Below are 25,856 nucleotides of genomic sequence, written 5' to 3'. Positions count from 1 at the left end.
AAAAATAAATGAATAAATTAAAAAAAATTTTTTAAATCATGAAAATAATGACCCACCTCACTATGTTATGAGAATTAGCTAACCAGTGATTATCGGGGTTCTCGGAGGGTTGTTTTGTTGTAGATTCAGAAATAACTTGCAGACACAGTCATGAAATCTTAGCATATGGTTAGGGCTACAGCAACCACCAAGACAGGGAAATCTAGCTGTGCCTGAAAGAAATGATGTGCATTTGTCCTGTTTGTTTTTATATAATTTTATGTCAACATGTATGTTTAGAGGTGAATAATAATGTTTCATTGCATCAATCCATTTAACATGAATTTTAGTTCTAGAAAGGAAAGTTTGTTAAGTTTCTTTCTATCTGGTTACTATTTTTCAAAATTAAGATTTTATTTCTGTTTTAGCTTACTGTATCAAGCAGGCTCCTGGAATACACTTGGCTAACTGACTACACTGAGTGTCTCTGTCCAAAGATATCCACAGTCCTGTGGTTCTTCCAAGACTGGATCCTTTTGATGTCACACAGTCTTATGCTCACAGTCTACCTCTTCACCAATGGACAGTTCCATTTTTGGTTGTTATTTTAATATTTTTTTTTCAGTGCTTCTTGTGTCTCCATGGTTCTCAAAACTCCTCCAACAGCATTAATTTTGGATGTCCCAAGTGGTGAGTCTTCCCTTCTCCTGCCCCAAGATCCTTCACCTTCTGCTGATGTTACTGGAGTCACCTTGAAGGCACCACAGGTGGGACCCCTCTCGAGTGTGTTGTTTCGAAATCATGGTTCTCAAAGTGTGGCCTTTACCAGAAGCATCTGCATCACTTGGGTACTTGGTAGAAATTCAGGTTTGCAAGCCCACCCCAGGACTACTGAGTTAGAAACTCTGGAGGTGGGGGCCAGGAGTATGTATTTTAATAAATTCTCCAAGGAATTTGCATGTCCGTAGAGTTTGAGGACCTCTACTCTCAATTTTGGGGAATCCCTCACATGAGACATCTGTCTAATCCTGTCTATGACCATCCCATCCTGATGTCCTCTTCCTTTTCTGTATCTCTGTCTACGCAGTCATACGGCAATTTTTCATGGCCCATTTTGTGACACTTCATATTTTCATGGGCTAGTGGTATTTACTATTGTTGAGTTTATCACTTGTCTTCCCAAGTTGGAATGCAAGCACTTTCAAAAGCTACTCTGGCTAACAGATTTTTTTTTTTTAAATAGTTTGCATCCCCAACTATACCAGCAAAATGCCTTTCGGGCAGGAAATTCTCAATCAACATTTATTGATTAATAACCTGTAGCATGAAGATGAAATATAGTAAGGGACTATATTTTTTCACTGTAAATTATGAAATTGTAGGACTTACCATTTGTCCTGATATTATATCCTTTTAATCCTAAAGATGGCTCATGTCATTTCACATTGCATCAAGTTAGAAAAATAACAGGATTTGGAGATAAAATTTAATAAGATCCCGTAAGGGAAAGGCCACCTAGAATCATAGGGGGAAATGAATTGAAATCATGACAAAGGATTTCTAGGCCTGGCTTTGCTCTTCAATTAGAGTATGACGTTTATCAAATTACCTGACTTCTTCAAGTCATGTTTCTCATCTGAAAGATGAAGATAATCTTTTATTATTGCTGTTTTTCTTGTGTGTGTGTTTTTTGTTTTGGTTTTTGGGGTTTTTTTGAGGGTTTGAAAAGACTCATTACTCACATAGTGAGGTTTTCTGGGGAGAGCAGGGCTCACACTCAAGCTTGAGCAAAAGTTGAGGCATGACTCTGGTGTTCACTGTGGTTGGGCTGGGGTGTCGGGAAGGTGGAAGAATCCAAGGTGAGGGCTCCCTTCCCATGGGCTAGAATTAGTATGCCTTGAACTTCTTGCCCGTGCCAAGGGATGTGCACCTGGGCTTTCTTACGAGCTTGTGCAGGTGTGGGACAAAATATTAAAAATGAGTGATGGGGCTTGACACCTGTCAGGGATCAGACATCCAAAATGGAGTCTGACTCTTCGTTACAGGGTTATTACAAGTGGTTCTTGAATGCAGGAAACATTTGTGCACAGCCTCTTGGCAAACATTGTGCACTTATGTACCTAAGAGTGAAGTTGTTCAGTGATATGTTTGACTTTGGTAAAAGCTGCCAGACAATTTTCAAAAGTCCTTGTACCAAATTACACTCCATCCAGTACCATTTATGGCTGTACCACCACTGGTTTATCCATTCTGAGTTGTGGGTCATTTGGTTTATTTCCAGTCTTTCTGATTACAAATAGTGCTGCTGTAAACATTCGAGTGAACGTTTTGTGTGATCCTAGGTTTTCACCTCACTTGGGTAAATACCTAGGTTGTTTTGGTTTTTAACCTCTAAATATTCATAGTTCTGCAACTTGAAGAGTTTTTTTTTCTTTGTTTCCACTTAGAACCAAATGACCCTGAGAGGACTTGTACCACACCTGGGCAGATATGTCATTGTCATCCATTTTTATCAGTCAGCGCACCCAACATTTCCCACACAGGTGTTTGTGGACGGAGGGCAGCAGTGGGCAGGTGAGCTTCAGGGAGCAGGCACCATGGCTGATTGCCCGGCTCGTCCATGCCTTACTGTGACAGGAACTCCTCTCTTGCTCTGCCCCCAGGTGTCTTCCGTGCCTCTTTTTGCCCCCACACACTTGGCTGCAGGGACCAAGTGATTGCTGAAGATCAGGTTGAGTTTGACATCTCAGAGCCAGAGATAGCTGTGACTGTGGAGGTTCCAGAAGGAAAGTCCTTAGTGTTGGTATGTTCTTCTTGTCCCTCAGTTTGCCTTGGTCAGCCATTCTGTGTGCCTGTTTGGCTCGTGATGACATCTCCTCCAGGGAATTGAAGTCATATTTATAGAAAAATGTTTAAATTTTACGGCTACCTTTTACCAAAAAAAAAAAAAAAACACACAAAAAACAGCGACAATTAATGTCAAAGGAAATTAGAACAATACGTAAGGGAACAGGAAGAGAAAAGTCCCCGCAAGAAACTCTGGTGAACAAGAATCTCACTCTACATCAGCCCCTCCTCACTCCTCACCTGACTGGTCTCTTTCTGAAGCATGTAATACTCCTTTGTTCTTGAAGCTTTCTTTTTTGGGCTGCCATAGCTGTTTCTCTCATTTTGTTCTCAATTACTCTAGTGTTCCTTCAGTGACTTCTTTTTCCCTTTGTCCCCGTATGGTGGCATTCCCTTGGGTTCGAAGCGAAGCCCTCTTGTTCTGTCCTTTCTCTGTGGATGCTATCATCTGTACCCATTGATTCCATTCTCTCTTCTGGGGGGGAATGACACCACATCTCTGAATTCATCTCTGATATTTTCTGAGCTCCAGGCCCAGTTTGGGACCATCTACTGCATATCTGCATAGCCAGAGACCTTAGGAGTCCCTCAGACTTAAGCCTGTTACTTGCACAACCCCAGGTATCCCCTACCCTGTTCCTTACCTTGGTTGATGGGATCATGGTCACTCAATGCCTGTAAAGCCTTCCAGAGAGCCAGGTAACATTGTCCAGGCCCTGCTGTGTGACCCTCTAGTTTCTTCCTCATGCTTCCTTCTCTCTCTGAGGATGCCATCTTCCTAGGGACAGGGACCTGGCTTTATGCATTTTATATCTCCTGTGCCTAGAACACCACCTGGCACATGGTGCTTGGCAAATGCTTATTGATTGACTAACATGAGGGCAGTGAGCTCTCTGTAAGCTGTAAGGTGGTAAATAGTTGACAAAGACATTTGAAATTTCCTATAGCATTTATAACTGGAATAGTGTGATCTGTAGTAAGAGTAAGAGAGCCGAGCAGTACTTTTAAAGCCTAGGGCTGCAGTTATTCATGCTAAAGTGTCTGACATGATGTAAACTTCAGGGCAAGCCACGGTCCGAGTTTCCCCCATTGATCCTGCCATTTTGGTTTGTTCACCTTTAAAAATACAAATTGCAACCTTTGGAGATCCAGAGCCATCCCAGGCATAGATCACATGGGGCCCTGGCAGTGCTAACAGGCTTCTGCTCACCCCTTAGATCTCCTATCCCCACATAGCACTCAGGCTCCCGCTTCTCTGAGCAGGCGCTCTGAGGGACCGGCCCCGGCCCATGCTGTTCCCTACATAGGGACGTGAGTTGAGCCTTTAACACTGGCTTGAAGTAGTTCTTGTGATTCTTTTTTTTTCGTAAATCCTGTTTCAGTTGGTCTTGGGCTTAACAGTTAAGAACATGGATCTTAGTGAAGAGAAAATATAATGAATAGCTATAGGTGTGCCCTGCTGTTGGAAATCCAAAGACACGCTGACAGGTTTCCTTTAGGTCCGTGTTCTGGTGGTGCCTGCGGAGAATTACGACTACCAAATACTTCACAAAAAATCAGTGGACAAATCATTTGAGTTTATCACCAATTGTGGAGGAAACAGTTTTTATATTGAGTAAGTATAACTTTGTGGAGATTCAGAAGGTTCTCCCACATTCCCACTGGGAGCAAGGCCCAGGGTGGGGCTGGCCTTTGGGTCTGTCTTCTTCTTCCTGGTGCCCAAGGAGGTGGCAGTGAGTCCTGGGTCTGGGGCGGGAGGTGCTTTTCCTCTGCATACACCATCCCACACCAGACCTTGTCCTGCACGTCTGGGCAAGGTTACCATCCTCAACATCGATCTTACCAGAGGTTCACCCTCCAAGCTGGGATTCATGGGCTGCTTAGGAGTTTCTTGGCCTCTTTGCTGCTTCCTGTTGTCCAACTCAGATTCCTAAAAGACAACCAGAAGGGGTACTTTCTAGTGGGAGAACACGTCAGCCCCGATTCTCCCTCTCGTTTGCCATCTGATTGAATGAGGAGTGTCACAGAGAGGTTGACTTCCCTGTCCCCTCACCCTGTGTCCCTGAATGCTAAGAGCCTAGGATATTCCCGAGTATCGGTTCCCACTCTTCACTTCTGCATACACTCCCTGCCCCCTGGGAGGCTTCCTGAGGGACCCAGGAGCTCCAGGTTGCCCTGGTAGGCAAATGTCTCCTGTACAGAAAATATTAAGAGTAAAGGCCCTGAAGTCAAATAGCTATGGGTTTGAATGCCTCCTTGGTCACTCTGTAGCTCTGTGGCCTTGGGCATGTTGCTTAACTTCTAGAAGCCTCAGCTGCCTTATCTATGAAATGAGGCTTAGGCCTAACTTGGGTGGTTGTGAGGTTGAGACGTAGGCAAAACTTCTAACACACAGCATTCAATAAATATAGGTACTTTGCCTTGTCTTCCTCTTCATTGTTATTGTTATTGGTATAGACACATATAGGTATAACTTTTTTGGTAACCACTTTATTGAGATATAATTCACATACCATGGAATCCATCCTGTAGGTGAATTTTCACCCTTTTATTTCAGCTATCAAAAGTTCCCACAAGCCAGTCCTGTGATGTGCTCTGGAGTGGATGGGCACAAGGAAGGGTGGCTGTCACTGGCTGTGAATCCAGGGGTGGGATAGTCTCTCATTTCTTCCCAGACTCCAAAGCCCTGTCCCTAAAACACCCTTTGGTGGAGCAAGAGGGAAGGAGAGGTTGGGACTCTTACTGGGCATGCCTCCCGCGATAATACCGTGAGTTATTTTGTCTTCACAGCCCCCAGACAGCCTCTGGATTCTGTAAGAACTCTGCCAGATCCCTGGTGGCCCTTTACCACAAGGGCGCACTGCCCTGTGAGTGCCACCCTACTGGGGCCATTGGCCGTCACTGCAGCCCAGAGGGCGGGCAGTGCCAGTGCCAACCCAATGTCATTGGGCGACGGTGTACCCGCTGTCGAGTGGGCTACTATGGATTCCCACGCTGCAAGCGTAAGTGCATGTTTGGGTCATCCAAGGTTGTCTCTGGCCCCAGGTGGGTGATGGTCAGCTAGGGCGGGCAGGCCTTTTTTTTTGAGAGAGAGAAAGAGAACGAGGGAGGGATAGAGGGAAAGGAAGAGAGAGGATCCCCAGCAGCCTCCATGCCTAGCATGAAGCCCAACACAGGGCTCAGTCTCACAGCTGTGAGATCATGACCTGAGCCAGTATCAAGAGTGAGACACTTAACTGACTGAGCCACCCAAGTGCCCCTAGGGCAGGCCTTCTTGAATTTCACTGTCCTGGAGACTCACCTGTCACCTGGAGATCTTGTGAAAATGCAGATTCTTATTCAGGAGGCCTGGGTTGGGGGCTGAGAGTCTGCATGTCTTTTAAGGACTCAGATGATGCCCATGCCAATGGTCCATGGACCACATTCTGAGTAGGTAGGTTCTAGAAGAGAAACATTTGTTTTTCCCATGTTATGGGTCCCATGCACTTGGCAAAGCAGGTGAGTGTAAAGAGCCTTAAGCATGGAAATATTGGGAGGCTCAATCCCTCTTCCTATCGGAAGCCCCTTCAATTTTTGCAGCCTAACCAGAGTTCAACTGAAATAGGAGGAGGTGGGGCACCTGGTTAGCTCAGTTGATTAAGCATCTGACTCTTGGCTTTGGCTCAGGTCATGATCACACGGTTCACAAGTTCAAGCCCCACATTGGGCTCTGTGTTGACAGCATGGAGCCTGCTTGGGATTCTCTTTCCTTTTCTCTCTGCCCCTCCCTAACTCATGCATGCATGTGTGTGCTCTCTCTCTCTCTAAAAATAACTAAATAAAACTTAAAAAAAAAAAAAAAGAAATAGGAGGGGAGGGCCAGAGTCACAGGAGCATAGTACTGTCTGAAGGGGAAGCCCAGGGAATTTTATCTAAGAACCATCTTGTGGCCTGAGATGCTGGGTCAGCATAGGCCATGTGCAGTGAGAGGTCCTGGTGTGGTGCACACAGAGTCCTCTCCTGGAGATCAGCCGATGCCTAATGGGGGTCCTGCTGCTGTATCATGCCCTGACCTTGAGCTCAGTGCACTAGGGTGATGTGGAGGCACTTCAGGGAGCCTGTGAGGAACAGGACCCTCTGATGAATGAGAGGTGTCTCATTAGAATGGCTTGTAACTGCAGCTAGGTGGGTTCCTTTGAGTACCTGTCTCGGTGCCAGTGGGTCCAGCTGTGCCTCACACTGTGTCTGCCATGAGCAGGTGGTATGGTTGGTCTTGGCTCCAAGAAAGATACCTTTCAGATCTACCATGCTCAATAATGGCCATAGTGAAGAAAAAGTGAGACATTTCTCCCAGACCCTTAGAAGCTTCTGGAAATCCCAGTAGTTGGTGAAGTCCTGCTGGTGGCCAGGCCGTGTCTAACCCTTACATCATGTCTCTTTATTCCCTGGCCAGCATGCAACTGTGGCCGGCGCCTTTGTGAGGAGACGACGGGGAAGTGCCTCTGCCTTCCCCACACGGTCAGGCCCCAGTGTGAGGTGTGTGACCCGCATTCCTTCAGCTTCCACCCCCTGGCTGGCTGCGAAGGCTGCAACTGTTCCAGGAGGGGCGCCATTGGGGCGGCCACCCCGGAGTGTGACAGGGACCATGGGCAGTGCAGGTGAGCTCAGGTGGATTCGCCTGTTAGGGCCTGTTATAGGAAGATGTCATCCGCACGCTCCGGTCACCATTACTTCCCGTGTCTCACAGCTCCAAGGACTGCACTGTGTTCACCTCAGGGTGGAGCTCCCCACCGAATGGGCTGTGGCGTGTGGAGTAGCGGTCCCCTCGGACCTGGGGAGCCTGGGGAGGTGGATGGCCAGTCGCCTGAGGTCATACAGCCTTACCCATTCACTCCAGCGTTGTTCTCAGTGTGTCCCATATGTATGCATAATTAAGTTATCATTTCTTCCACTGTGTCACCTTGTGGTGAGCACTAGCCATTTGTATTTAGGTTTGGGCTCCAAATCTTCATTCTAGGGTAAGCGGGCAGGTTTGTTGAGGACAGTGCATGCATGACAAGGCCCAAAGCCCCCAGGCCTGCCACCCTGTTTCAGACAGGCAAGCTCGAAGCGGGGCTGGGGCCTCCACAGTGGGCCTTGGTTGGGGGTAGACAGGCAAAATAGGTAGGTATACTCTAGAGAGCCTGACCTGAGAGTGGGGCTGCGTGGGGACTAACCGAGAGGTCCAGCGACTGATAAGAAACAGTGGCCGACGTCAGCTCCCGCAGACACTGCGTTGCTAAGAGGTTCTGCTCAGCAGGTTGAGCTCTCATTGGAAACTGGAGGCCAATGTCACCTGATTGCATGTCGTCAACCTGATCTCAGCAGGACTGGTGAATGGCCACAAGGGATGAAGGCTAGATCCAGTCTCCTAGGAGCACAAGCTAGAAAGAGTGGAGCAGGAGGTTATGTGGCAGGAAGACTGAAGCAGAGCCACCACATTCCAGGCCTGCATGGCAGTGTGCAGGAGCAAGCAAGCGTAAGGGGCGTCACCCGCCCTATACTCCCACCCATGATGGGGAATGGATGGTTTGGAGTCCGTGCCTGTGATCTGGGTGTGACAGGCCAGACAGCGGCGGGGGCACGGTTGCTGCTGGTGGCAGGCATCCGTGACTGTAGTTCAAGAGCGGCTGTGTTAGTTTCCTGTAGCTGCTGTAACAAATTGTCACAAATGGGATGACTTACAACAATAGACAGTTATTTTCTTATCATCAGGCTAAGAGCCCAAAATCAAGGTGTTGACAGTGTCATGCCCTTTCTGAAGTCTCTGGGAGGGAATCTGTTCCAGGCCTTTCTCTTACCTTCTAGTGTTGCCAGCAGGTCTTGGAGTTGCTTGGCTTATAGATGCATGACTCCAGTCTCTGCTCTTCACATTTTCTGTGTTTTGCTCTTCACATTCTCCTCTGTGTATGTGTCTCTTATAAGGACACAGTCAAATTGCATTAGGGCCACCTTACTCCCGCATGACCTCATCTTAACCTGGCTATGTCTGCAAATACCCTAGTTCCAAACTTCTCAGGTCCTGGCGATTAGAACTTGAACGCATCTTTTTGGGGGAGAAAATTCAACTGTCTGTAGCAGCCTAAGGAAGGACCCTTGACCACACCTTTAATTGTTGCCCGGGTGCCTAACAGCTCCTTTGTGCTACAGGAAAGGAAGCTGAGTGACAGCCTGAGTCATGAAACATTCTGAGTCTTTAAAACCACAGGTGTGAGTCCCCCTTGAGTCAGCTCAGTTGCTCATTCTTCTCAAACCAGGAGCCTAAACTGAGTGTGATTTGCACAAAGAATTTGGAGGTGATATTCAGTGTTTTCTCACCACCATTAGTTAACATTACATTAGGTTCTGTTCCCTCCAGTGCTTAAGCTGTTCTCTGGAAGGAAGTCAGGCACTTAGTTCATTACCGAAGATGCTACATTGGGTGTCAAATGCACCCATGGGCCTGTGAAAACGTCTGACTTATTTCCAGTTAATTACTGACGTAAGAAGACAATGGCACTTAGGGTGGAATCACAGACTTCCACCAGCACCTGTAGGAATGCAGGAATGCTAAAGAACAGAAGACACACTGTGCCCAGGAGATGCTTATAGGCTTGTGGCTGGAGAAGGTGGAGAAGCAGGAAGCTAAAAGGACCTCTCAGCGCCGATCACGACCCAATGAACTTTATATAAAGGAGAGAGAGAAGTAAAAGAGGTGTATGATCCTATGACTTCGTTATTGACCTAGATTTGCTTCTCCAGGGAAAATTGCCTCCATTCCCCCTCTTTCAACCCTTGGTCCAAAAAAGTAGCTGGACAAATGCCAGAATCATGTAGATTGGCTCTCACATGGCCATCACTACCTCATTTCAGCTGGGCTATTTGGTATTCCTTTCCACATCTCCTCTCCTGACCTCTTTATTTCATATAGCTGGCTTTTTTTCTTCTATTCTTTCATTGATGGGTGTCATTTTCCCTCTGGAGGCTAACAGCCCCACTACACTTTTCATCTTGTTCTTTTCTACCTCTCCCAAAGGCCTTCTTCCCTCAAATAGCAATTGTTGCACTGTTATTTTCTACTACTCCCTTACCACTGGCGTCTCCCTTTTTATGTTCCGTAGCTGCCAGTCTCCCTTTCTTGAAATACAAAACCCTCTTATAGACAGCAAACTGACAGCCAGTCATAAACATTTAACACCAGAGCTCCAGAGTATTTGTAAATAAAATGTGTGGCTCTCAATGGAAACATCCACAAGGATAGGGAAGATGGAATATTTCTCTCCATGAAACCAAGACAGCAACACCAACAAGGTCTTCCATCTTGGTATGATAAGTGGTCATGGAAGAATTAGAACAACAGTTGAAAGACAGTTATCCAAGCCAGTCTGTTGCTGCTGAAACACTGTCTAAAACACACACAAATATCCTCAGATATCTCCTAGAACATCCACCAGACCAAAGGAAACCATAGAATTAGGACTGGCTTCAGAAAAGGAAATCCAGGGTGTTATAAAAAAGGCAAACAGATTGAATTAGGAATAGTTATTTTCATTTTAATATATTTGAAGGACAAATCAAAGGAAATAATTCAGTGTCTTTTTGTGGAATTGGTTTGTGTGAATCCTTCAGCATGAAGAGTATCTGACAAATAAGCAGGATGAACAAAAGGGGAGGTCTTAGCAGTAAAATCCTCTGCTCACTTGGAACACCTGGGTGGCTGAATTCAATCAAACGTCCAACTTCGGCTCAGGTCATGATCTCACAATTAGTGGGTTCGAGCCCTGTGTCGGGCTCTGTGCTGACAGCTTGGAGTCTGGAGCCTGCTTCGGACTCTGTGTCTCCCTCTCTCTCTGCCCCTCCCCTGCTCATGCTCTGTCTGTCTCTGTCTCTCTAAATAAACGTTAAAAAAAAATCCTCTGCTCACTCAAGAGGCATAGCAGGAATCTGGAGATAAAAAAAAGCCGAGAGAACAAGGTTTTGTCTGAACAGGATAAGCAATGCATGACCTAGAGGATGCGAAACTCAGGGAAGAGCAGGAGAGGAAGATAAACAAGGGTGTGCAGAATGGTTATCAGGGAGGGAGAGTGCTGGCCGAGGATGGAGCCCAGGATTCTGTAGTGGTCTCAATCACAGCTGTGTGAAGAAACTTTTAAAGTCCTAAATACTGAAAACATTATAGTTAAATTAAAACAAAACTTACTAAGCCACAAAATAAGTGTGTGGCAGACCAACAGAGTCCTGTTTTTCCATAATGACTACTTTGGCTTTTTTTTCGAAAGCTGAACATACAAGTAAAAAGTTTGGGGCTGGGGGGCACCTGGGTGGCTCAGTCGATTAAGCGTCCGACTTCAGCTCAGGTCATGATCTCACAGTTCATGAGTTTGAGTCCCGCATCAGGCTCTGTGCTGACAGCTCAGAGCCTGGAACCTGCTTCAGATTCTGTGCCTCCCTCTCTCTCTGCCCCTCCCCTGCTTGTGCTCGATCTCTCTCTCTCTCTCTCAAAATAAATGAATTAATTAATTAAAAAAAAGAGTCTGGGCCTGAGATGGAAGTTTGGGATTGGTTAGAGTAACTGAGGACCCCAAGGAGTAGGCGTGGCCACCCAGGAGGAAGCACCAGGTGTGGGTTCTGCAGGGGGTACCTTTGTTTCATTGTTGGAGGCAAAGGAACCAAGGAGATGGAGAAGCAGTTTTCAGGCAGGAGGCAGAGAGGAATTCTCTGTCTGAAAAAGGGAGAATTCTAAAAGGGGGTAACTGGTCAACAGAATAAATTGCTGCAAACAGAACCTCACACATGGTTTCTCAATCCTGCTGCCACAGAAAATGGAAATCAAGAATACATTAAAAGTTGGAAAAATGCATTGAGGCACCATCTGTGATAGATAAATAGATTTACCATAATATTTTAGGTAGAAATTATAAGGGGTGTTTACAAAGTTTCACTAGCCAATGACAATTCAGTAGATTGAAAAATTCCTAACTCAGGACAAAGGCATACTGTGTAGTTCTGCCCAAGCCCAAGGAAACATCAACAGGAATGGGATCTCATTGGCCTGTATCACACCTAAACCAAGAGGTGAAATTGGTTCTCTTGACCTTACCAAAGAGACTGTAATAACCTGATGGGATGACATATCTCTCCATAATCAAAGTACATTTGTCATGAAAGGGCCCTTGACAGATAATGCAAGAAATACTTTCAGTTTATTATGACTATAAATTGCACAAATTGCTCATGGTAATTCCACTGTTTATGCTGAAAAAGCTCTGGATTACCCAAAGGATTATTTTTTTTAATATGCAATTTATTGTCAAGTTGGTTTCCATACAACACCCAGTGCTCATCCCAACAGGAGCCCTCCTCAGTGCCCATCACCCACTTTCCTCTCCCTCCCACCCCCCATCAACCCTCAGTTTATTCTCAGTTTTTAAGAGTCTCTTATGGTTTGCCTCCTTCCCTCTCTGTAACTTTTTTTCCCCCTTCCCCTCCCCTATGGTCTTCTGTTAAGTTTCTCAGGATCCACATAAGAGTGAAAACATATGGTATCTGTCTTTCTCTGTATGACTAATTTCACTTAGCATAACACTCTCCAGTTCCATCCATGTTGCTACAAAAGACCATATTTCATTCGTTCTCATTGCCAAGTAGTATTCCATTGTATATGTAAACCTCAACTTCTTTATCCATTCATCAGTTGATGGACATTTAGGCTCTTTCCATAATTTGGCTACCAAAGCATTATTTTTTTAGAAAATAATAGAGGGGCGCTTGGGTGGCTCAGTCAGTTAAGTGTCCAACTTTAGCTCAGGTCATGATCTCATGGTTCATGAGTTTGAGCCCCGCATTGGGCTCTGTGCTGAGAGCTCAGAGCCTAGAGCCTGCTTCAGATTCTGTGTCTCCTCCTCTCTCTGCCCCTCCCCTGCTCACACTCTGTGTGTCTGTCTCTCAAAAATAAATAAACATTAAATTTTTTTTTTTCTAAAAAGAAAACATTAGAGAAAAGAATGATCTTCTCCTCACCCCCAAACAAAATTTCCTGATGGAAATGAAGAATGTGTTTAGAGGAACCTAAAGTTCATGTGAAGGAAATGATCGAAGATGTCTGGAACTTGCAACAAAAAGTAAAAAACCTTTCTCAGTGATACAACAGACTGTCTTGGAGTTGTACAAATTATCACAGATCACAAAACTTAAACATTGGGGGCGCCTGGGTGGCGCAGTCGGTTAAGCGTCCGACTTCAGCCAGGTCACGATCTCGCGGTCCGTGAGTTCGAGCCCCGCGTCAGGCTCTGGGCTGATGGCTCGGCTCGGAGCCTGGAGCCTGTTTCTGATTCTGTGTCTCCCTCTCTCTCTGCCCCTCCCCCGTTCATGCTCTGTCTCTCTCTGTCCCAAAAATAAATAAAAAACGTTGAAAAAAAAAAAAATTAAAAAAAAAAAAAAACTTAAACATTGGAATTTTCAAATTTTATTTCACTGTTTGTAGGTGTTCAAGTTTATCATACTAAAATAAAATGAAACTTACAAATATTAATCTACTTTAAAATAAGTTATAAGAATAATTGTAGGAATCCACAATACTCAATCTCTACTTAATTAAAACTGTTTAGGGGTGGCTGGGTGGCTCAGTTGGTTAAGGACCTGACTCTTGATTTTTGGCTCAGGTCATGATCTGGTTCATGAGATTGAGCCCCACATCGGGCTCTGTGCTATCAGCAAGGAACCTGCTTGAGATTCTCTCTCTCCCTCTTTCTGTCTGTCCCTCCCCCACTCACACTCTTTTTCTCTTGCAAAAATAAATAAATAAATAAATAAATAAATAAATAAATAAATAAATTTTTTTTTAAAAAAACTGGTGTAATTTTAGAGACAACTGAGAATAAATTAAGTTGGAACTGTAAAACTGAGCCCTCGACTCACCTTTGTCATTAGCTGACTAGAAGACTGAGCAAGTTACTCTGCCTCGCTGGGTCTGTTTCCTAATCCATTAAAAGTTTGGTAAAATTATCACTACCTTTCTACCTAAATGTAAAATCCTGTTCTAATTCCTCTTCAATCTCTGATTGTAACACAGAAAATATTTTAAAATTATGTTGTATAAATGCCAAAAAATCCATTCTTTTGGCCGACCCTACACTGAGTTCTTAAAGATGCTTCTGTTGATTAAGATTTTGTTTTTAGGGGGCGCCTGGGTGGCGCAGTCGGTTAAGCGTCCGACTTCAGCCAGGTCACGATCTCGCGGTCCGTGAGTTCGAGCCCCGCGTCAGGCTCTGGGCTGATGGCCCAGAGCCTGGAGCCTGTTTCCGATTCTGTGTCTCCCTCTCTCTCTGCCCCTCCCCCGTTCATGCTCTGTCTCTCTCTGTCCCAAAAATAAATAAAAAACATTGAAAAAAAAAAATTAAAAAAAAAGATTTTGTTTTTAGTAGCAATGCTAATTCAATCTGATATAAGACCATGAAAAAAAACCTTTGCATTGCTTTTAATAATGGAAGATTATGTCATCAGATTCTGTGAACAGAGAAGCTAGAATGTCCTCAGAAGATTCTATCAATCACTAAAAGATACAAGAAGCTGCAAATCACTGCTTTAAAGAACTAGCATGATGCCGACCCCTTTCAGGCTACCTTGAGATCAGTTAAAGGAGATGGCAGTCCACCTGGATGTTCAGTGAAGCCACCTGTACAAATTCGCCTTTTCAGAAGAGCAGGAGCAAAAGGAATACCTTTCTGGCGGGGGAGGGATCTCTATCTAGGCGAAGCCTCACAGATTTACGAGATGTTTGTGTTAGATGGAGAAGTAAAATACCAGAAAAGGTCACAGACTTGGCATTCTTGGAACAGAAGTGCTTCTAGCTAGGCAGAGTCCCATCGGCCCTGCCAACTCGGAGAAGCAATTCCTTTGATGCACTTTGTCAGTTCATAGGAATGGTAAATTCCAGGAAGCTTGGGGGGACACTGGGACACGGTGGCGAGCAGGGCGGATGAGTCTCCTACCATGGGGATGGAGCTCAGAGTTTTTACCTACATTTTCTGTCTTCCTACATCTTCTGTAACACCAGTGTCTTCCTCCATACCCTCTGAATGATCTGTGGCTGTGTCACTGGTTCACTATCCTGTTCCCCAGCCTGAGAGGATGCGTGGTGTGAGTTTGCACAAGGTTGCATGTGCCCTGGCACTCACCATTTGGGTGATCTGAGTCCGTCTCTTCTCTCTCTGCCTAATTTCCTCGTCTATAAAATAGAGATGCTAGAGGCACCTACCTCGTGAAGTTCTTTAGAAGATTAACTATGCTGTGCAGAAACCCTTAGAACACTACCCAATGCACACTAGCCCCAGTAAGTATTAGCTATTATTATTGTTTGCCAAGTACTTGGCTGTCTGCCTTCTTCCCTCTATACTTTGTCCTCCTGAAAACCCACCCACTCTCCTGGCTTCTGCCACCCCTTCCTGGATGATTCCAGATCCAGAGCTTCAGTCCTGACCCTTGATGGCTAGCTTATCCTACCTTCATTGTACATCAGTTCAACCTGGGTTCTTTTATTGCTTAATTTAGGGGACCTCAGACAAGTCCCCTAAACTCTTAGAGCACCTGTCCCCTCACATGTATGATGAAGTGTTAGATTAGATGATCTTTTAGGGCCCTTACAACTCCCAAACTCTTCCAACTCTGATTCCATATCTGAAACCCCTGCCATTGTCCTGCCTTTCAAACCATTTCTGCCTTTGAAATTTTTTTTTAATCCTACTTACTGGTAGTGGTCTCTTCCTGTCCCCAAAGCCTGAAATCCCAGTATCATCTTAAAATCAACTCCTTTTCCCTATAGTCAATCAGTTGTCAACTTCTGGCAAGATATGTATTATCCCTTTTCTTTCCACGGCTCTCTGCTGCCACTTTGGTTAAGTTCTTTTACCCCCTCATATTTAAATGATAATGGTGGTCTCCTCATTGACCTTCCTTTTCCTGGTTTACTGAATCACTCATTCATTCATTCATTCCTTTTTTGGCGGGGCGGGGAGGCTTAACTGAAAAGGAATATGCTAAGTACACAATTATCCTGGGATTTAAAAATCTATTTTCCCCATAATTTTGTCACTAATACATAGAACTATTAATCTAGTCTACAAAACTTGAGGTAATGTGGATAAATGCATGTTTGTTTATGATTTTATCTTCTTGGTATTTTTAACTCAGATGAAACATTTTTCTCAATTACTGTGATTTTTTTTTTTTTGCCTTAAATTCTATTTTGTCAGATATCAGCATGTTTTATTGCTCAAACTCTATCTACCACTGTCTCCAGTTTGGGTGCAGTGCCTCATGCAGAAGGTACACGTGCCTACTAATAAGAGGTCATGGTCTGACAGGGGAACCTGTACTAACCACTAGTGTGGCATGGTGAGGGCCATGTTGTGTGCAGGCTGCCTTGGGGACACATGGAACTGCCAGGTGCCACTTTCATCACATCACTGCACAAGAACCTTTTTTAACAACCTGATAGGATGAAGACTGGCTTTCGTGGTAATATGGCCCCCACCTACCCTAACATAAGCCTTTTTTCAGTTTTCTTCTCCGACTTGGTTTTCTTACTTCCTCTAAACACTTTATATATGTTCAGTTTTCCAGGTATCCGTTCTCCTTCCCCGTCTTCTGTTACGCAAGCGTTATTTGTTAAAAGCACAAACTTGAGGGGCGCCTGGGTGGCGCAGTCGGTTAAGCGTCCGACTTCAGCTCAGGTCACGATCTCGCGGTCTGTGAGTTCGAGCCCCGCGTCGGGCTCTGGGCTGATGGCTCAGAGGCTGGAGCCTGCTTCCGATTCTGTGTCTCCCTCTCTCTCTGCCCCTCCCCCATTCATGCTCTGTCTCTCTCTCAAAAATAAATGAACGTTAAAAAAAAAAAAAATTTAAAAAATAAAAAAAATAAAAAAAATAAAAGCACAAACTTGGGACACACAGGGGCTCAGTCGATTATGCGTCCAGCTCTCGATTTCAGCTCAGGTCATGATCTCACGGTTTGTGAGACTGAGCCCTGTGTCAGGGTCTGTGCTGGCCCGTGCGGAGCCTGCTTGGGATTCTCTTTCCCTCTCCCTCTACCCCTCCCCGCTCTCTCTCTCTTCCTCTCAAAAATAAACATCTTTATGAAAAAAAGCACAAACTCAAAGAAGGCATGAAGCCTTCTATGAGTCCACAGAGATATCCTCATCATCTCATTGCCTAAATGAGATGCTTACCCATCCCATTTCTCACATGATTACCTCACTTTCTGCATCTCTGTGTCCTGTGTTCTCAGTGAAAATGTGCCAAGGTCAAGACCCACTTACTCTACTTTATCCCCTCCCTTCTGCATCCCCTAACACAGGAATATGTGTATAGAAAGCACTCAGTGATTATTGAATGAATTGATGACTGAATAAGGTAGACTTTGGATTCTAGATTACGACTGGGGTTGGTGTGAGTGTGATATTAAGAGACCCACTGTATTTAATGAGTAAAGGGTAGAGTTCACTCTAACACCTGATTTTCTAGCTGTTTGTGCAACACAGCAAGCACCCACACACACGCAGATGTTATATAATAAGGTCTGGCTACAAGCCCATTGCCTTGGAGATGAATTCACTTGACCCGCACTCCCAGCGCCGCCAGTCTGCACCTCCAGGCAGCCTCCACTGGAAATTTCTTGCCTTTGCAGGGAGGGCAGCTCCTTGGGTAGCAGAGCATCTCTCTGGAGAAATATGTCAAGGTCAGGCTGACTTGAGGTAGTTTTTAAGAGATGTTCAGCCAGACTTTCAAGAGGAAGTTTCCTTTTTATTCCCTGTTGTCATGGCACCACCAAAAAGTCATTTGGCTGCTTGTTTCTGCAAATGATTCATATGTTCAGTGCTCAAGAATTCTGATATTATATTCTCCACGTTTTGGTTAACCCTTCCCTGTCGGTCCCACCTGGGGTCCTCAGTGTCAGCTCACAGGTCCCTGCTCTTCTCACTCTGCTTAGCTTTTTGCTTTTTCTCGTCCATTCTTATGCGTTCAGCTGCTGCTTGGGTGCGGAGTGAGGCCCAGAGCTGTACCTTACCTCACTGATGGGCCACAAGCCCTCAGCCCACCTCTCCTTGCCGCACATCATCTCACAGCATTCTGAAATAATTAGGCAAGGAATGATTTTGCTTCCATTTCTCTTTGTCTCAACAGGCAGCTTCCACAGCTGCCCTCCCTGTAAAACACTCCAGGACCTTTTGTTCCCACTCAAGGGAAAATATAAAAAATAGGCTCCTGTCTGCCTGTCCTTGTCTTCAAGGCCCAGGTCCAGGTCATTTGCTCCAGGGGCCACCCTCAGCCTTGTCCACCAGTGGCGTTCAGCGTGTGAGAGGCTTGTTTGGCACCAGCATTCAATCAAGGCACCTGTAAGCCAGAAGCCCTGCACCTATGCTAAAAGAAGCATGGACTTTGGTTCGACAAGGTGCCCAGTTGGCAGTTTGTAACAATAGCACTGTCTTCGCACAGCATCCTTTTCCTCCTGGCCAGGTGAGAGGAGCAGAGCCTGCCCAGCCTAAGTCAGGCCATCTCCAAGCTCCTCTTGTGATCAAAGTTGCCTCTTTCTGAGGAGTTTAGTAGGGGGGGAGGTGTCTATACTGTCTTCTTTCCCATCTCCAGACCACCAGAATCTTGTGCCCCACATCACTGCTCCCCCCCAGAAATAAGGAGTCATCTGGGACCAGTCTTTTTTTTTTTTTTTTTTTTTTTGCTGGAGTGTCTGATTGCATTTAGTCTGAGTCACAAGAAGAGAGCAGGTGTTATCAATCAGGGCCTAGGAGCCCTCTTATAGTGAATGCAAACTTGTGTGTTGGAAAGAGAGAGAGAGAATGAAAGAAAGGGAAAAAAGAAAGGGAGGGAGGAAGGAAGGAAGGAAGGAAGGGAGAGAGAGGGAATGAAAGAATGAAAGGAAGAAAAAAAGGAAAAGGAAAGAAGAAGTGAGGGAGGAAGGAAGAGAGAAAGAAAGGGAAGGAAGGGAGGAAGGAAGGAAGGAAGAAACAAGAAAAGAAGGAAGGAAGTCTGTGAGTGGCCCATAACTTACCCAGCTTTGAAGAGGAGTCTCTGACTCCTGCAGTTTCTGTCCACCACACTGGAGTGAGGACTTGAAGCAGAGTGTTGACACTTTCTACCTACATTGCTATAGGTGTGATTTGGAATATTTGCTAACTTATGGAAAGAATTTCTGCAGGTATAAGGTAGGGAGAAAGACCAGGGGGATGGGGCTGGGAAGAACCGCAGTGACATCTGACCTGCCAGCAGCCCTTGCAGGTAAAATGAATTTGTCTTTTTAGGTGTGCTAAGTGGGATAACGTAGGGACTCCCATTTGCTCCCCTTAGCCAATGCCATAGCAAGAATAATGGGAGCAAATTCTTACGTGTGTGCACAGTACTGTTCTAAGGCTTTTCCATATATTGTTTTATTTTATTCTCACAATAATCCTACGAAGTAGATATTGTGATCTCTGTGTTTACAGATAAGTACACTCAGCTGTAAAAAGGTTACTTTGCTCAAGGTTCTATATCCAGTAAGTAGCCAGGTTGGGATTCAAGTCTGGGCTGCGTGGTCCCGAGTTTGTGTTCATCACACACAACATTCTGTACTTGATTATAAGCAGGTATTTGCCAAAGGCAAACTTTGTGGGACAGAAAGTTAGATTTCTCTTTTTCAGGATGGTCCCTGGGGTAAGATATTTTAATAGGTTTTGGTAGCACCTTAGTGGTAAAATACTTCGTGTCAGATTATACTCCCAATGTTATGATATGAAGCACATTTTCTAGTACTTTCTTTAGACCCACAAAGAAAAGATCAGCGTGTGGATCCCACCAGACATCAGCCATGGAGCTCAGTGATGGAGCTGGCACCCACTCCCTCTCCCTCTCTTCACCCCGCGGGGTGCCGGGCTTCTCAGTTCTGCTGGCAGCTCACTGCTCTTCTCACTCCGTCTTCTTCTGTGCCTCCCCCTCCATTCTTTGCCTCAAGTGCACAGACGTGTGGATGGCACCCCGCTCCCCACAGAGCCTTCTTCGGAGCCCAGGCACAGGGGCCGCTGCCCACTCCAGCATCCACTCGGGAGCCCAGTCTGGATGACTGGGGGTCTTCCTTGCCTTCCCGCCTACTCTCCCCTCATTCAGAACATTACAGGCCCCAGCAGCCTCACCCCAAAATAGCTTGGAACCCATCTCTTCTCTCCATCCCAAATGCCTTTGCCCTAGTTGAGCCCCTTCTCCCTCTTGACTCCGCAGCCTGCTGCAGAATTGGTCATCTTGACTCCATCCACACACACATCCAACCACGCTCTTTCCTCCTTAAAACTTTTCTAGATGGCGATTCCTTGTCCAAGAGCTTGCCGTGGTGCCTCATCTATCTCCACAGGGGTCCTGGGAGGCAGCAGCTAGCGTTTCCTCTTTCACAGATGAGAAAATGGGGCCTTAGAAAATTATTAAGATATTGTATTTGCTGGGTGTCAGAGCTGGGATCAGTGCTCCAGCCAGACTGCCTTTGGTGCACAGGGCTCAGCCACTGCACTCCACCGGACAGCGTCACAGAAGCCAGCACTTCTGTCCCCGTGAACCGCCTCCTGCCTCCCTCTTCAGCTCACGGGTCAACTTTCTCCACTCATACGTGTGCTCCCTGCACACACCAGGCTGTTCTTCTCTGTTCTTTCTGTCTGGAACACCTGCCTCCACTCCTACCCCACGACATTTGCCCTTTTAGGTTCAGCTCACACATCACCTCCCTCCGGGACCCTGAGTCAGAGCTGCTCCCCCAACCCCTGCTGAGACCCCATGTGCATGTTGTCCACATTTCTGCCCTGCCACACAGGCTTGGGGGCTGTGTCTGTCCTTGCACCCCCAGAGTCCAGCATGAGCCAGACCCAGGGGTGACATCCAGGATGGTCCTCCTGACTGCTTTGTGGAAGTGCCTTTTCTCTGCTGCTTTCCATTCTGCCTTGGGCAGTGAGCCCCCACGGGCAGACACTGTGTGTTTAGCTGGGTTCGTGCAGGAACTGCTCTGCTGCTGTGCAGGTGGATTTCAGAAGTGTGTGGCCAGGACGATGAACACTTTTGCTCCTTTGCTTTGGGTCTAGGTGCAAGCCCAGAGTCACAGGGCGGCAGTGTGACCAGTGTGCTCCCGGGTTTTACCACTTCCCCAAGTGCGTCCCCTGTCATTGCAACAGGGATGGGACTGAGCCAGGGGTCTGCAACCCAGGAACTGGAGCTTGCTTGTGCAAGGTGAGGCAGAACACGTGATGCCAGGGGCGCCAGCCACTGGCCAGTGAGGAAGTTCTTCGTGTCGGGTCAATGCATAAAAATATGTGGGAAGTGGGACTGACTTGCAATGGATTTCCACAAGGCAGGTAGCATTTAATAGTTATTATCTCATTTGATAGAAATAGTTACAAGGGAAGACCCCTCCTGTCCTTTGGAGAAGATGTAGACCTTAAGAACCAGAAGACTGATCTGGATCCTTTCCAGAGAAGTTGGCACCGAACTTTAGTCTATAATTTCAAGAGGTTCAGAGTTTCCCCAGAAGCTTATTCCTGACCCATAGACCTCAAGTTAATAATCTGCTCCAGGACATCCTGCCAGGTGCTAAGAGACCCTAAGTCCCAGCATATGTTTTGAGGTGGTAGTTAGTGGAATGAACTAGCCCCCCTCCCCATACTGTGAATCCTTATGGTGCTAGTTCTCTACCCTCAAGATGCCAAAGGGCACCTTGTGAAATTGAGAAAATTCTGTCTTTCACTTAAGCGTGGTAGAATAGTTTAAACAATTAATGTGTTATAAAAGCTTAGCAGTTATATAACTTTGCATGTCTTGTTAGCATCCGCGTTCTAACATTTCGTGTTGGCATTAATGCGTGGAAGTAGCTAATTGCAATCCGGGAAGCTTTAGAAGAAACCATCATCTTGTTTCGCGTTTTATTTCAATAGGAGAACGTGGAGGGTACAGAATGTAATGTGTGTCGAGAAGGATCCTTCTACTTGGACCCAGCAAATCCCAAGGGTTGTACCCGCTGCTTTTGTTTTGGAATAAATAACAATTGTCACAGTACACATAAAAGAAGAGCTAAGGTATGTATGGAATTAGCGTTTTGTTTTTATTTAGTACCTCCTAGGGCTTGGGGAAATTTTATGTGTTACTTTGTTAAAATGTTAAGGTTCGCCCTCGCCATTCCTAGGCCTGCGCTGTTCTTTCCACGGATGTCCTCACGCTCAGTCCCTCAGTTGGTCAGGTCTGCTCAAGGATCTTGGGCTCAGAGGGGCCTTCCCTCACCACTCCTACGGAATAGCTCACCCTGCCCGCTCTGTATCCTCACCTTTCTTCATGTCCTCTGTAGAATTTATCCCTCCCTGACATATTATCCAGTTAGTTCTAAAATTTAAGTATCTTCCCCCAACACTAGCATATAAGCTCCTGATACACCCCCAGCGCTTGTTGCAGGGTCTGGAATATAATAGGTGTTCAAGAAACACTCATGAAATGAATGGAGTTTGCTGTTCTTCCCTCCCACTTCTTTTTCTCTGCTTCTTTTCTTTCTGTTTTACTTTCCATCTCGCTTATTTTTACCATATCTTTGGCCAGTTTTTAAATTAACTCCATGAAACTAAAACTTTTGCTGCCCTTGTTATTCCTTGAACTGGCAGTTTCGTGCTTGCCTTCTTTGTATGAGTAATGTCTTCTGTCTAACAAGGATTCAAGGAAAAGTTGTTTTATATACTTCCTTGCCTGCCTCCCAAAAGGAATGTAGGCTTGTAACTAGGGGAAAAATTAATTTGTAAATCCACTGATGTCTTCTACCCCCAGGGGAACCCAGAAGCATTATTTCTTTTTTTTTTAATTTTTTTTTTTTCAACGTTTTTTATTTATTTTTGGGACAGAGAGAGAGCATGAACGGGGGAGGGGCAGAGAGAGAGGGAGACACAGAATCGGAAACAGGCTCCAGGCTCCGAGCCATCAGCCCAGAGCCTGATGTGGGGCTCGAACTCACGGACCGCAAGATCGTGACCTGGCTGAAGTCGGACGCTTAACCGACTGCGCCACCCAGGCGCCCCCAGAAGCATTATTTCTAACCAATGTCTTGTCAATTCCTTTTTTTTCCCCTCCCTCATCTTTTAACTCTTGGCTTCCTTTATGATCAGAAAAATATTTGGTCATAAGGATTCATTAGAGAAAAATAACGATAGCAGGCCACTCTGTTCCATCTCATGTTTGCTCTCTAAGGAGGTCACCATTAAAATGTGCCCACAGCCCTAGTTATTATTCCCACACTTATTTATATGCGATTTGAACATTTATCAAATAGCTACTAAATGTCAAAACCAGGATGTGTGCTGGGGCAAAGATAAATTCCACATACTGTGATCCCGCGGTCTGAGCATTCTTAGTTGTGATGGGTCAGAGGGAGGCAGTGGCAGGTGAGGGTTCTGTCATGGGAATCCAAGAGCAAGCTCAAGAGGAGGCATCAAAGTGAAGCTTTTGAAGCAAGGTGGCCACCCCCTGGTCCTTCTATTCTGCATAATCCAGCCGTCACCAGAGAAGCTGCAGGCGTACATTTCCGTCGTTGCTCTTGTGTTCCAGTTTGTGGACATGATGGGTTGGCGCCTGGAGACAGCAGACAGAGCAGACATCCCCGTCTCATTCAACCCGGGCAGCAGCAGTGTGGTCGCGGACCTCCAGGAGCTGCCCTCAACCGTGCACAGTGCGTCCTGGGTCGCACCTCTTTCCTACCTGGGAGACAAGGTAACGGCGTCCTGTTGTCCTTCTGAGCCCTCGCCAGGCCTCCTTCATCAGTGTGAGCATCATTGACTGTCTGGAAGAAGCGTCAGGAAGTTCAGGCTACTGAAACTGAAGAAATTAGATGAACTACAAGTGCAGAAAAGACGTGGCCCCTCTGCTGGGAGGGGCTTATGAGCCTCATGTACCCCACAAGTGTTAGCTCACCAGCGGAGGAAACCACGCACCACGTTTTTCTCCACTTTTGCTTAACCATTTAGGTAATATCTGTTGCAAATGGGACACGTGTGCTTTTAAAAGCCAATGGTAAGCATTCTTTGTTTTACAGCAGAAGAAAGGCTCCTTGTCAGGAAAACAAAAGCTGACAAGTGACTCATGAGTTATTACAAGAAGCACAAGAGCCGGTGGCACCTCAGCCGTCATTAGCAGAGTCACATGCAGTTAGCTAGACGCTCTTCAGGGAGCTGATAAGCGAATTGCTCTTCCTTTGCTGCCGGGCCCATGACACTCATTTCTGACAACGGAAGTGTGGGCTTCCTGTAGAACCAGCGGCGGGTAGCACATGCACTTGGTAGCAGAAGGTAGAGCTTTCCAGAAGGTGTAGATTCCACACAGCCCGGCTCAAGTGGCACCATATTCGCTTAGAATGACTACATACTAGGGCCTTGTTGGCCTAAAGGCTCTAATTCTGTCTTCTAGTTGAAGGACTTTGGGTTTTGACCTTTGAGTTTGGGGAATGTTGCTTCTCTCATATGACCCCTCTTCTCCCTCACTTAATACCCCTCTTGGCCTCCACACAGTGAGCCCATGCATGGGGTATCTTATTACTATGCAAACAATTACCCCCAAACTTTGCAGCTTAAAGCATCAAACAGTTATTATCTTGCCCAGTTTCTGTGGATCAGGAATTCAGGGGTGGATGGCTCAGGGTCTCTTATAAGGTTGTAGTCAAGATGGCAGCCAGGACTGGAGTCATCAGAACTGGAGGCTCCATTTCCAAGCTCACTCATGTGGTTGTCACAGGTCTCTGTTCCTTGCTGGCTGCTGAGTGGAAGTCTCAGTTCCTCATCACATGAGGCCTCCATAGGCCGCCTCAGGGTCCTTGTGACATGGCACCTGGCTTCCCCTAAAGTAATTGGTAGAAAACGAGACAGAGATAGAGATGTGGAGCAAGAGAGAGAGAGAGACAGAGAGAAATTCAAAATAGAAACCATAATCTTTTATAACCTAATTGCAGCAAAAACATATCCTCCCTTCCTCCCTACTCTATTGGCTAGAAACCAGTCACTAAGTCCAGCCCACACTCAAGGAAGAGAACTAAGCTCCACCTCTTGAAGACAAGAGTATCAAAGAATTTATGGACATATTTTAAAAACCACTTTAGCCCATCAGAAAGACAATATTTAATCTCAATAGGATGATGTAAGATGTTACCCTGGAATACTTCCAGACTCTAAGATCATAACTCTGTGACTTTGTCAGTTTGCAGATTCTAGGGAACGTCAGTGAACTGAGGGCTCGGTAATGGTGCTCTCCTCCCCTGCTCCAGGTTATTTCTGTTTTCCAGGAAGGGTATTTTGTCCTTCCCCGCTCTGAGGTGATCAGTGCGTCTTATTTTCATCTCTCAATTACTCCTTTCTTGATTGGTTTTCATCTTAAGGGTGGGAAGTGTCAGGAGCAGAGGTGAAGTAGCTGTCACAAAATTGTGACTTCATGCCTCCACCATGATCATGCTGCTTAGGTGGCATTGAGAAAAAAATCTGTATACCTACTGGAGCAGTCAGACATGGCTTCTGTACCCAGGGGAATGTATGATCGCTTAGGAAATGCACACCATCTGCTCTTGGGGGAAGTTTTTAAAAAATTTTGTTTCTAGAGATTCATTTTGTAGCTGATAGATATTAACCAGTTCTGTCATGTAAACAAGAAACCAGTGGCCTAGATTTCTTAGGATAGCTATAGGTTAAATGAGCACTTTGGTTTAGTAGTCATCTAGAATAGAAGGATCTTACTTGTTTCTGTGTGACTATTATTTTTCGTTCTTTTTAAAAAGTGTTTATTTTTGAGACAGAGAGCTAGACAGTGAGTAGGGGAGGGGCAGAGAGAGAGAGGGAGACAGAATCCCAAGCAGACTCCAGGCTGTCAGCACAGACCATAACGCGGGGCTCGAACTCACAAACTGTGAGATCATGACCTGAGCCAAAACCAAGAATGGGACGCTTAACTGACAGAGCCACCGAGGCACCCCATCTTCTTAACAGAAGCATATTCTTG

The 25,856-nt window shown here is 45.8% G+C and overlaps 1 protein-coding gene and 1 long non-coding RNA gene across 6 annotated transcripts in view; one reads left to right on the top strand and one right to left on the bottom strand.

Annotated features, from left to right (window-relative positions):
* Positions 1-25,856, top strand: part of LAMA3 (laminin subunit alpha 3) — a 276,218-nt gene that overhangs the window by 162,068 nt on the left and 88,294 nt on the right. For all 5 annotated transcript variants that reach the window (XM_058692496.1, XM_058692495.1, XM_058692498.1 and 2 more), the window contains exons 27-35: positions 605-746; positions 2,427-2,553; positions 2,643-2,782; positions 4,326-4,441; positions 5,617-5,828; positions 7,259-7,463; positions 20,933-21,077; positions 21,779-21,919; positions 23,427-23,588. In XM_058692496.1, the coding sequence (XP_058548479.1) occupies positions 605-746; positions 2,427-2,553; positions 2,643-2,782; positions 4,326-4,441; positions 5,617-5,828; positions 7,259-7,463; positions 20,933-21,077; positions 21,779-21,919; positions 23,427-23,588 (1,390 nt within the window). The remainder of the gene's footprint in view (positions 1-604; positions 747-2,426; positions 2,554-2,642; positions 2,783-4,325; positions 4,442-5,616; positions 5,829-7,258; positions 7,464-20,932; positions 21,078-21,778; positions 21,920-23,426; positions 23,589-25,856) is intronic.
* LOC131490272 (uncharacterized) lies at positions 22,895-23,944 on the bottom strand. The gene is made up of 3 exons (XR_009251014.1): positions 23,790-23,944; positions 23,577-23,693; positions 22,895-23,450 (listed from the first exon to the last, which is right to left on the bottom strand). It is a non-coding gene; the product is annotated as an uncharacterized LOC131490272 (long non-coding RNA).

The sequence above is a fragment of the Neofelis nebulosa genome, chromosome 11 (assembly GCF_028018385.1).
Source record: "Neofelis nebulosa isolate mNeoNeb1 chromosome 11, mNeoNeb1.pri, whole genome shotgun sequence".
In the NCBI taxonomy this organism is placed as follows: domain Eukaryota; kingdom Metazoa; phylum Chordata; class Mammalia; order Carnivora; family Felidae; genus Neofelis; species Neofelis nebulosa.
Note: the sequence above shows the minus strand (reverse complement) of the source record. Positions and strands in the feature narration are given on the sequence as shown.